Raw genomic sequence first — 11,719 nt, 5'->3', positions numbered from 1 at the left:
AACACGGGAAACTATTCTAATTTGCTCAAGTTTATCCCTCTTTGCATATAAACCTCTTGAACCGATTTAAACCTTCCTTGGTTTGTTCGTTGTGCACTGATACATCACACACAGCCCAAACAATCATGATTGTTCTTAAACTAATGCAAGAAAGCTAAAATGTAAACTGGAAACAGAATAATGAAAGCAATGTAAATTTTGCTGCTTTTCTAAACAGCAAGTTGTTCAGGGGGTGGGAAAGGGTAACGACACTGAAAGGTGGCTGAAGGCAGAGCCAGGAGTGGAACACTCTGGACCCCGCCTGCCACACAGCTGGAATCAACCCTGGCTGGGATTTCATGCTTAGAAAGGTGCACTTGAAAATGTGGCAAAGGGGGAGTTCCAGTTGTCCCTTCAGGGGCCCCACATCTGTCAGCTCCCCAAACACCCTCAGAAGCGGGCTGTTTGCACAAGCGTGGTAACATTACCCCTCCTGCTACCCTGTCAATTCTCTGGGATCTCCTAAGAGATTTCATCCATGTTGTGATGATTTTTTTTCTCTAGGTTCTCCACAGAAGAGGAGCAATTTCCCACAGGGACAGAAAACTCTGGAGTGTTTGGGAACAGCACACTAAAAGATGACCATGCAGAAGGAAGCCAACCCCAGGCACATAAAAGTGCAGTGAGGCCATTTCGTGCTGCTGGGGTTTCAGACAGTGCTGTATCACCTTTGGCCAGAGCACTGTCCTTGTGCCCAACCTGGTACAGCAAATGGGTGACTGACCTCGAGCAGTGATAACACCTTAAGCAGACACCAGCAAGCCATCCTTCAAAGCTCACTGTCCAAACATTTCCCACAGAAACTCCTGACAACTTGGTGTTAATTCCTGAGCATCTGGCACTCAACAAATCACCCAGGATGCAAAGCCCTAAATCCCAAACCAACTGTGTGGCAGCCCAGAGTATCAACCTCAATAATGTGCTTCCGTAACTACGGAGCACAAGAGCCCCTCTTCTCCCAAAAATCATCACCTGATCATAAACTTCTCAGTGCACACAAGCTTCAAACAAACTACTAGATTTTTAAAAAGAAAAAAAAAATCTGGAGGTATTAAGAAGAGCACTTACACTCTGAGGGAAGAAAATCAACTAAGTGCCACACAATTCAAGCTCGGTGCTGAGGTGGAGCTACTCCAGGAGGTGCTGGCTCTTGCAGGTAACCAGTGCTCAGCCAGGTAAGTTCTGTTTGGAGGGGAGACACTGAATACAATTCCTTTGACACAGTTGGGAATGGTTTTAAACTCTTCAGGGGAGAAATCACCGAGAGCTTCTTTTTTCATTCCTAAAAAGCCACACTAGCACCTTTCACCATTTCCCTGGGGACAGGAGGGCACCTGCAGACTGTTCAGAAACAGTAGCAACAGCTCCATTTGTTGTAGTCTCTGCAACAATACAGCATTGCACAGTTTCCCTTCCTTGCAGAAATACATTGAAACAAAAGTAGACCAAGCTCTCAGTTCCTTAGCGTTTTTACTCTGACATGGATCTGCAGAGCACATACTTTTTCATGCATGCAGAAACTTGGCAGTTTAAGCTTATTGTCTCTTTCAGAGAACTGACAGTGAAAAAAAACCACCCATTGTAAATGCCACAAAACCAGATATATTTAGAAGACACGACTTTTCTCAGAGAGAGAATTGTAAGACAAGGAGAGTTTCATTTGAAAAATGTAATGTAGTAAGTGCATGAAATATCTTGGCTTTACATGTTTAGTCACGAGTCTGAAATGAAGTATTTGATGCTAAATGAAAGCTGTTGCTCGGAAACAAGATAAAACACTGAAAACACAGTTGTTTGAACCAAGAAAGAGCATTACAAGAGGCAGAGCCAGTGCTAACTTTAGCTGGATCAGGTTTATTAAGCAACATTCAGATTCCACTACCAGAAAGGACCTACACATCTTCAAGTGTGTGGGGTCAGACCTTCCCATATCTGCTTATTCTGGCAGCAGAGGGTTTCTTTCAAACAGAATCAAAAAATTAAGTACCCAAGTTCATTCCCATCCTTAGTGCAAAGAAATGGAGGCCACAAGATGGCACTGGTCAAACACTCAGGAAATTATGGAAGGGCTGGTTAATATGAGCACTGAGCGATTCCCGAGCCCAGTTTGTAGGGCCATGTCTGTTCCCTGCTGAGGCCTGTGATGGGGCAGTGGGTCACCCTTGGCTCCATCGCACCAGCAGCTCCAGGGAACCTTCTGCAAGTGGTCAGTATAGAAACACCAAGAAGGTCTGGCCTGTGGCCAGAATTTACCAGCAGAGGTAACTGAACAGCCCATTCCTATGATGGTGATGGCAGGAGGTGGGCTCTGGACATTCCTCCCTCTGTGCTTGCACACCGTCAGGCAGGTTTGGTGCCAGGCCTGGCACAACTCAGGCAGGTTTTGGTGCTGTGGCTCAGCGCACCACAGGCAGGTTTTGGTGCTCTGGCTCAGCGCACCACAGGCAGGTTTTGGTGCTCTGGCTCAGCACATCACAGGCAGGTTTTGGTGCTCTGGCTCAGCACATCACAGGCAGGTTTTGGTGCTCTGGCTCAGCACATCACAGGCAGGTTTGGTGCTATGCCTGGCACAACTCAGGCAGATTTTGGTGCTCTGGCTCAGCACACCATAGGCAGGTTTGGTACCACGCCTAGCACATCTCAGCCAGCTTTGGTGCTGTGCCTGGCACACCATGGGCAGGTTCTCTTCATGGCAGCACCAAGGCCTCCATACAGAGAGAGGAATGGGGACAAGCCCTGACACCTTCCTCTCACAATCCCTGTTCCACACCTCAGCGAAATATTTGTCCCCAGTGCTCAGTCTCGCATGTTTCCGCAAATTCAGCCCCGCGCTGCTAGAAATCGATGAGTAGAACTCAACATTTCCTAAACTCGATGCGTTAAATCCGGCATTTCCGAGCTCCCAGAGCTCCCACGGCCGCAGGGCTCTCTCTCCCAGATAAGATCTCAGCATCCCGCAGCGGGGGGCACACAGCGAACCTCGGCGGGGACCGACGCCTTGGGGGCTCCCTTTGGCGTCCCCGGCCGGCCCAGCAGAGCCGGTGGGTCCGCTTGGACCCCCCGACCCCAGTGGGTCCGCTTGGACCCCCCGACCCCAGTGGGTCGGACCGTGCCGGTGGAGATGGGGGGTTTGGGGGTGTCGGGGCGGCGCCGGCCGCGCACCCCACGGCTGAGGGAGCCGCGGCTGCCCAGCCCGGCGGCGCCGCTCCCGGTTTGCTCTGCTGGGACCCCCGACTGCCCGGGGCTGGGGGGGGACCGCTTCTCTTCTCCCGGCCGCCGCCGAGGCTGACAGAGACGAGCTCTTCGCGGCGGCAGTGGCCCTGGGCCGGCCGACCGCGGCCTCCGTGCGGCGCGGCGGCGGGAGCGCTCCGGGCTGCGGGACGGGGACCCCAGAGCGGGCCGGGGTGAGGAGCCCCCTCGCTGACATTTTTTAATGCCGGACCCCTTTCCTCCTCCGCCTCCCCCCACCCCCCCGGGCGCTCCCCTCGCCCGCTGAAAGTCAGCGAATAAAACAGCGGGCAGGCGAGGGGAGCGCGGGCGCCATTAGGGTTAGTTAGCTAGGGACCTCCCCACACGGCACGTACCAGGGGCGCGCCTCGCACCGCCTCTTAAAGAGCCGCGGCCACGCCTACCGCGCTCCCATTGGCAGGAGGGGCGCCCTCCTCCGTCGCCATTGGATGGATCGGGAAGAGGGGGCGGGGCGTTCAGAGTGGCGGGAGTTTGGAACGCGCCGCGTGCTCGCGGGAGCGCGCCAGGACCGGGAGCGCGCCCGCCCCGCACCGCGGCCGGGATCCGGGATTTGGGAATGGAGCTGGGATCTGGGATAGGGAACCGGGACACGGAGCCGGGCCCTGGGCTTGGAGTGGGAGTCGGGGGCTGGTGCCAGGATTTAGGGGCTGGTACTTGGGGTTTGGGAGCTTGTGCCAGGGATTTTGGGGGTTGGTACCAAGATTTAGGAGCTGGTGCCAGGATTTAGGGGCTGGTGCCAGGATTTTGGGTGCTGGTGTCTGGGGGTTTAGGGCCACGACTGGGTGCCCGGGGGCTGAACTCAGGGGCCCGGGCCCACATTCAAGTCCTGCCCGACCCAGCCGAGGAGCCCTGGATGAGGAGCCGGGCGCAGACCCCGCCTTCCCCCCCCCCCCGGAGCAGGGCTGTGCCAGCCCCCCGCGCTCCATTGGATGAGAGTATTTGTTTACCTCTGCCGTGACCTCTCGGTGCCAGGCGGATGCTCCCTGAAGGACCTGTTTCCTGGAGCACTCCCCTTGGACAGCGGCTGCCTCCCCTCTGCTCCGTCACGTTCCTCAGAGAGGTTGTAGTGTGTTTGCTTTCTGACACTGAGATTTCCATGGAAAAGCAAGGCGTTCCCAGGCAGTGCAGTTATGCAGGTACAACGAAATCTAAAGCAGTCTTCTGCTTTTGGTCTTCTCAACTTTAGTCATATATGTGCTGTTCATTATCGTTCTGGTAAAGAGCCTACAAAAACAGTATTGTACACCTATTCAGAAAGATGTGTTCATGGACTAACTAGCAATAAATTGTGCCAGACGATTTTATTGGTGTTCCCCCTAGACTCTTGCTCCCAGCTAACTGTAATCTCAGGTTATTTTCCATGAAGTGTTAAGTAAAATCTGTTATAAAATCACATGTATTTTAGAAACATTTTCTGTGCACTGTTTTAGGCTCAGCCTCCCTGTACTCTGACACAGTAATTGGCTGGGAGGCAGTCAGGGAAGAGAGAAACCTTCGAACAAAACTGAAAATTTCTTATTAGAAGGAGCTTTGAGTTTGACCCCAACACCTCCCAGGACCATGCATTCAACTTAATTCCAGGGAAGAGGCCACCAGAAAACAGCAGAAAGGACTGCAGTGGGAGTCTTACACCAACATGATGATAATTCATTCATGACAGAATTGGAGTGGAGCTTGTCAATCCCTGATAACTCTGTCCCAACATCAGGACAGTGACAGAGGGTTTCAGGGCAACTAAACCTTTGATTCTGAACTGTAATTTCACGGAAGGTGGTAAGTTTTTTCCACCTCAGTAGGATAATTAGTCATCTCTTCCTTGAGCCTGAGACACACATAATTAATTTTACTTTTGCGCCTTGTACAATCAGCTTCTCAGCTCTGGTGATGTAAGAAGTGCCACTTTCTTTGAGAACCCATGCTCGGTGCTGTTTAAGTTCACAGCTGTCCAGGTCAAGCTGGAAAATAACACGGGACCAGGAGCAGCCTTCAAAGATTGGGGTCACTGATTGTCACTGTGGGTGACACCATAACTGGAGTCCCTGACATGGCGTGTGCTGAGACATCAAGTGTGAGCACAGCCTGGGCAGACAGAGCTGGCACATCAGCCTGCTCAGGGAATAGCTGTGCCACTTCTTCCCCACAGCCTCACATCTGCCCAGAATATGACAATCCCGTGCTTTTTTGGATACCTACAGGAATCAAACAAAATACAGTGGTATCGGACAAGTACTTTTCCACCCCAGTCTCCATGGCAACACCAGCATCTCCCTCTGGTCAAGGTACTCTGGAATTCTCATAGGTAAAGGACATTGGGAATGTATATATCTAAATTATGTGGTTTGTTTTGAAAAAAATACTGGAAATATATTTGACCTGTTCGCAATCCAGGCAAATTCAGCAGCTGTGAGAGCTGAGACCATTCAGCTCTTTGGAGAAGGTTATAGCATGTGACCTAAATAGGACCTTCCTTTCTTAACCGTGGTCGTCAAGCTGTGACTGAAAATATTATGTCAATAGCAATACATATACATTAGTTAATTTGTATTGTGTTTTATTAGTTTATTTACAGTTATTAAAATTTAATCCTTGGGGACTGCTGAAGATGTTGCAGGAACAAAATGGGTGTAATTATGTTACTATGTTATTGTGTTATCTGTGTTGGGAAGATGTGGGGGTGGGTTGCAATGTCAAACTCACGCTGAGTGCTACAGTTGTGCAGAAGTGGATTCCCAGAAGTGTTTTTCCACATAGACCTGGGAGATGTTACAAGAACAAAAAGAGCTATTAAGGATGCTCATTTTGTCACCTCTGTGCACACAAATCCTTGCAGCCATTAGAACCTCTGCAAGATGACAGCAGTAGCATTAAGAAATCTTGTAGCTGCCACTGCCAAACTCAACAGAATGTTGTTGAGTTGCTTCCAGCTTTCTTTCCTTTCCCCTTTCCCTTCCCTGTCACTCTGGAGCCTTTCCTATTTCATTTCTCTCAGTTCTTTTTATTCCTTCTCCCACTGGCTGGGGTTTGGCTTGTGTTCCCCTTTGCAAAGGATGGCAAAAACAAGTTCCCTTCTGTAGCTGCTTCCAAGATCAGGCATTTTTAGTGCCCAGTGGAGTAGAAAATCCGGGAGGATTAGTGGCTTCCCCATTCTCCAACTCCAGCTGCAGCGAGAGGCCTGCGGCTGCCTGGTGTGACATGCTCTGTGTCCTGTTCCCAGCTCCGCTGTGCGTTCATCTGCCCTTCCAGCAGTGCCAAACACACCCCATCTCCTCCTTGAAATTTCTGTTTCACATGGATGGTGCTATTCCCGGTGTGTGTGGGCAGCACTGGAGTACCCTGGAGCCCCCCGCGCTTGGGGGTGACCTGTGGGTGACCTGCGGGGGGAGAGGGGACGGGAGGTGGGAGGAGGATGCGGGTCTTCCTGGGGTATTTGACGGGTCCCTTGGGATGCAGATCTCCCCGATCGCGGTGCTTTGGGCACTTCGCGGGGCAGGATGAGACAGCGGAGGTCGTGGTGGGGACAGCGAGGACGGGAGGGAATTAGTGGATAACCGGGAGACATGAGTACCAGCGGAGTTTCCGTAGTGTAGTGGTTATCACGTTCGCCTAACACGCGAAAGGTCCCCGGTTCGAAACCGGGCGGAAACACCCGCCGAGGAGGCTCGTTTTATTTTCCCCAGGAACCAGGGCGTCACTCTCGGTTTATTAAAGTCGTTTCACCAGTGTTGTTTTAATTAAAGCAGCGGCGCGGCCTGGCGGGAACATTACATTAAACCCGGCTTATTTCCCGGTTTCCCGAGCCGCCCCCGGCCGGAACTCGCGTCCCGGAAGCGGCGGCGGCGTCACCAGGACATGGCGGCCTGAAGGCAGCGCTCCCTCCTCCCTCCCCCCGCAGGTGCGCGGGGGCCGCCGCGGCCGGGCCGGGCCGGGAGAGCAGCGTCGGGAGGACAGCGGGGAACGCGGGGCTGGGCAGGGCGCTGCGGGCTCCGACCCGTCCGGCGGCGGGGCCGGGCCGCGGGTCCCGCGCTTCGTTCGCTCTTTCGGCGGCCCCAAAGCCCGGCCCGGTGACCGCCCGGTGCCGGTGCCCGGGTCGGTCCGAGCTACGGGGCTCGGAGCTCGGGCGCTTCCCCGGGCCCGGTGTGACACGGCGGGACTGCTCAGCGGCTGGGGCCGGCGGAGCACAAAACCTCTGCCCGCCCCCTGTCCTAAAACCGGCGGCTCCCCGAGTCCGGGAGGATCCTCCATCCCGCTGCTACTCAAACTGCCCTCGGTGATCACGGACACTGACTCTTTTGTAATCATTAACTCCGCTGAGGGCAAAACAAAGTGACAGCTTGCACGTAAATAATTTTTTTATTTTTGTGCTTTCACAGGTCAGAACAGAGCGGCTGCAGCGCGTTCTCAAAATGCAGTATTCCCATCACTGTGAGCACCTGCTGGAGAGGCTGAACAAGCAGCGAGAGGCCGGATTCCTCTGCGACTGCACTGTGGTCATCGGGGAGTTCCAGTTCAAAGCGCACAGGAACGTGCTCGCCTCCTTCAGCGAGTACTTCGGGGCCTTCTACAGAGACGCGTCCGACAATAATGTTGTCCTGGATCAGACTCAAGTGAAAGCTGATGGCTTCCAAAAGCTCCTGGAATTTATTTATACGGGAAACTTAAACCTTGACAGGTAATTTATGCTGTTAAAGGAGGGAAGGGGGTAGGGAAATAAACTTTGTGGTAAGGCAGAACTGGATTCTTTGTATTAAGTTCTGGAGGAACAGTGGATGTGATGCATATTAACAACTTGAAGTTCATCTGTTTGCATGTTTTAAAATACTGCATCACCTGGGAGTGCCAAAACAAAGGTGTGTTGTCTGATATTTCATTGGTTGATAGTTCCAGTCTCCCGCTCTTTCTGTCTGGGTTGGAAGGGGTTAAACATCTTGCATGATTACCAGGAGAGGGAAGGACCAGTGTTTTGTTTCTGGAGGTGAATTACAATAGTCTTTTTTTGCAAAAACACACAGAAACTGTGTAGGTGGTAGAGAGTAAAGTCTGAGTGATGCATGAGGATAGGCATGATTTCAAAAGATCACATTTGTTAAAATTAGCATGATCTATTACTTAAAATCTCATATTACAGTGCCCAGAAGGAATCATAGAAAAAGTGTTTCCCCCCATTACTGCATTGAATTTGTGCCTGTTGTGTTGCTCCATGTACAGTGAGGATTCCTTTCACTGCTTTTCTGTCAGCAAGAGATCATCCCTCACGAGGGAAGTGGGGCTACTTAGAAGTACCTAGTTAAGAGTTTTTACTCCTTTCACAGTGTCTGGTGTCAAATGCAGGCTTAAAACCCCTTTGTTTCTACTGAAGTGTGAAAACTCACGATAATTTAAGTCCAGATGCAGGGTGTTTCTTTAATTAGCTACGAGCATTACCAGCAGTAGAGCAGTGCACAGCCATGTGCTGGAGTTAGTGGTTGGTGCTTTGACAGTTACAAATGAGCAGAAGTGTGCAGCTTTCTTGGAGCCTGGGACTGCAGCAGGAGAGTTTCTGGATTTTTTGAACCCGGTGCTCATATGGTACAAGATGCTGAAACAGTTGTATTCATGTACAGAGAGTAATTGTGCAAGTTACTTATTGTTCAACTGCATTTACTGTGTAATAGAGTGTTAGAATTATGTTGTTTACCATTGATCTCTCTTTTAAGTGCTGTAAATCCATAAATTTGGTGGTACCCATTGATGGTACATGTTGCCACCTTTTCCGGATCAATTTTTTCTAAACCATCAAGGTCTGTGTTGCAGGAACTGCAAAATAGAGTGCAGTGGTTTAAATGAGGACTTCCTTGGTGTTAGTGGTGCCTGTGTGCAGCTGATACAGAATTAAGACTCTTTGCAGATTGTTTTATAAAACAAGATAAATACCTGCCTCACAGAATTGCTGAGGTGAATGTGCTGCTGGTGAATTACCTGACACTTTTGCCAGAAGGATTATGGGATGGTAATTTATGCATTTTATTCTCCAGTGTTTTATCTCTTTCTGCTGTGATTTCTGAGCTTTTTGGTCCAGTAAGCATCACCACCTTACAAATTGACTTTTAGCTTAAAATTCAACAAAGGCATGTAATGGAAATAAAAATCCTCAGTTCGAGGGTGTGCAGACCCCACTAGACAATGACTTCAGCTCATTCTAGAGCCCTGTGTTGCTGCAGCACTGAGAGATCAGACCTTGCTGTGTGGTCTCAAAGTTATATTTTCTGACACTGTAACTTTTCTGTAGCTCTGTGTCCCTGCATGATACAGTCAGTGCAGAACAAATGTTTTCTTTGTCCGGAATGTTTCACCCAAGCCTTGTTTCCTTGCAGCTGGAATGTTAAAGAGATTCACCAGGCTGCCGACTATCTCAAAGTGGAAGAAGTGGTCACTAAATGCAAGATCAAGATGGAGGACTTTGCTTTTATTGCTAATCCCTCTTCCACAGAGACATCCAGTATCACTGGGAACGTTGAAATGAATCAGCAGACTTGCCTTCTGACTCTCAGAGATTACAATAATCGGGAGAAAGCAGATGCTGCTGCTGCTGCTGCTGCTGCAGAGCTGGTTCAACCCCTGGCAAAGAAAGCAGCTTTGGAAAAGAAATCGCCTCAACCCAAAAAGCGGAAGAAGAATTTCAGCCCCCCCAAAAGCACAGAGAATAAATCCCTCCCGTATCAGAACGATGTGACCGAGAACACATCCATCGAGCTGTTTTTAGATGCAAACAAACTGGCCACCCAGATAACAGAGCAGGCTGCCCAGGGCAGTGATAACTCCGAGCTGCAGTTGGCAGCCGTGGGCGAGAGCGAGACGCTGGCAGTGCAGGATATGCTGGCCCAGACCATGGCAGCCAAACAGAAACGGGGGAAGCCTCAGCAGAGCTGTGCCCTGAAGGAGCACTGCATGTCCAACATAGCCAGTGACAAGGGCTCTTACCAGCTGGAGAGCTCGGGAGAGGAGCTGGACCAGAAGTACTCCAAAGCCAAGCCAGTGTGCAACACGTGTGGGAAAGTGTTCTCGGAGGCGAGCAGCCTCCGTCGGCACATGAGGATACACAAGGGGGTGAAGCCCTACGTGTGTCACCTGTGTGGGAAGGCATTCACCCAGTGCAATCAGCTGAAAACACATGTAAGAACTCACACAGGTAAGACTTTGGCCTCATGGGCTGTGGAGACCTGAAATCACACACAGCCTCTGAACGCAGGACTAGAAAGATCTTTGCATTCTGACTCCTTCCTCCTGAAATTTTGTTTGTTGGGATAGTACTGATATCCTGGTAGCATGAAATGTTTCAGCATTTTTCAGTACAAAATCATAGTTTCTACTTTTAGTAGCTAGAGAGGACTTTATAAGTCTGAGCATCTTGATTTCTGGAGAGACTCGGAAGAGCTGCCTTTAGCTCTGTAGAGTGATGGAGTGCCAAAAGCTACTGTCAGTAGAGCATGAAAATCTTTCTGTACTTGATACCAGAATTCCTCTTGCTTTTTTTTAAACTTCAAAACATAATACATGTTTGAGAACAAAAGTGGGGAAAAAATGCAATCTCGTTACACATAACTTGTCCTTTAGGGTCTTCAGAAACAAGTAGAGAAGTTGGCTGAGTTACTACAGCATTTGGGATTTTATTTAGTAAAAATACAGCTGGAATGTGTGATGTTGCATTCAGTAACGTTACCAGGAGTTTGTGTCATATCAAGCATCAAAGAGAAATCAGTTAGAAACACTTAAGTATTTTAAAACAACATGTCTGACTTAAAAAGATGATGAACAACAAGTTACTGGAGCCTGATTGTGAGCAGAATTCAGGGATGGTGCTGGTAGGAATGTCAGCTGTCCTTTGTACTTCTGAGGGTATTGTCCTGGGAATTTCTGCATGAGTGGGTAGGGAATTCCATGGTGTTGGTTGCTAGATGGCACATTAGATGTCTAATACTTTTAGTTTTGAAGATTTTATGTACACAATATGCTTGTGAGTTGTTGAGTTTGTGGTTTGATTGTGCCCTGCCACAGAATGGCAGAGAAAGGCATTTTTTACTGTCATCTGGGACTGCAGAGTTGCACAAGCCCTTGCAGGAGACTGTTCAGCACTAAGAGAACATGACTAGTCAGAGAAGTACCTGCAGCATTCTGCAGCAGACACTAATAAGAAATTAGTGAGCATTAGACTGTACATTGAAGACTTTCTATGAAATAGATTTGTTAGTTGGGCAGGCAAGAAAAAGCAGATGATTTACTAGTTCATCTTGAATATTTTGAGTGATGAATAGACATAACCAGCAAAAATTCTGAAAACATGGTAGCAGCATTCTTAAAATAATGTGGAGAAAGTGGCACTATTAAAAACATTATTACCTTTTTTTTCCCCACAAACATAATGTGTTACAAAATAGTCTTGTTATCCGCTGTGAAG

General features: G+C 49.6%; 2 protein-coding genes and 1 non-coding gene across 4 annotated transcripts in view; 2 read left to right on the top strand and 1 right to left on the bottom strand.

The window, feature by feature from the left end:
- The first annotated feature begins 6,860 nt into the window (after window positions 1–6,860).
- TRNAV-AAC lies at window positions 6,861–6,933 on the top strand. The gene has a single exon. It is a non-coding gene; the product is annotated as a tRNA-Val (tRNA).
- A 190-nt stretch (window positions 6,934–7,123) lies between these two features.
- The window catches only part of MYNN (myoneurin), an 11,469-nt gene continuing 6,873 nt past the window's right edge, over window positions 7,124–11,719 (top strand). Inside the window, exons 1-3 of one of the 2 annotated variants that reach the window (XM_017827738.1) lie at window positions 7,124–7,180; window positions 7,659–7,957; window positions 9,639–10,453. In XM_017827738.1, the coding sequence (XP_017683227.1) occupies window positions 7,692–7,957; window positions 9,639–10,453 (1,081 nt within the window). In that variant the 5' untranslated portion in view covers window positions 7,124–7,180; window positions 7,659–7,691. Of the gene's footprint in view, window positions 7,181–7,568; window positions 7,580–7,658; window positions 7,958–9,638; window positions 10,454–11,719 lie in introns of those variants that run through there. The other variant, XM_017827739.1, reaches the window with a different exon arrangement.
- LRRC34 (leucine rich repeat containing 34) overlaps window positions 7,839–11,719 on the bottom strand; it is a 22,334-nt gene continuing 18,453 nt past the window's right edge. Inside the window, exon 11 of the transcript XR_001876877.1 lies at window positions 7,839–7,919. The gene's annotated coding sequence lies outside the window, so the exon portion shown is untranslated. The remainder of the gene's footprint in view (window positions 7,920–11,719) is intronic.

The sequence above is a fragment of the Lepidothrix coronata genome, unplaced genomic scaffold (genome assembly GCF_001604755.1).
Source record: "Lepidothrix coronata isolate B3197 unplaced genomic scaffold, Lepidothrix_coronata-1.0 Scaffold142, whole genome shotgun sequence".
Classification (NCBI taxonomy): Eukaryota; Metazoa; Chordata; class Aves; order Passeriformes; family Pipridae; genus Lepidothrix; species Lepidothrix coronata.
This window is presented reverse-complemented; position numbering and strand designations above follow the sequence as displayed.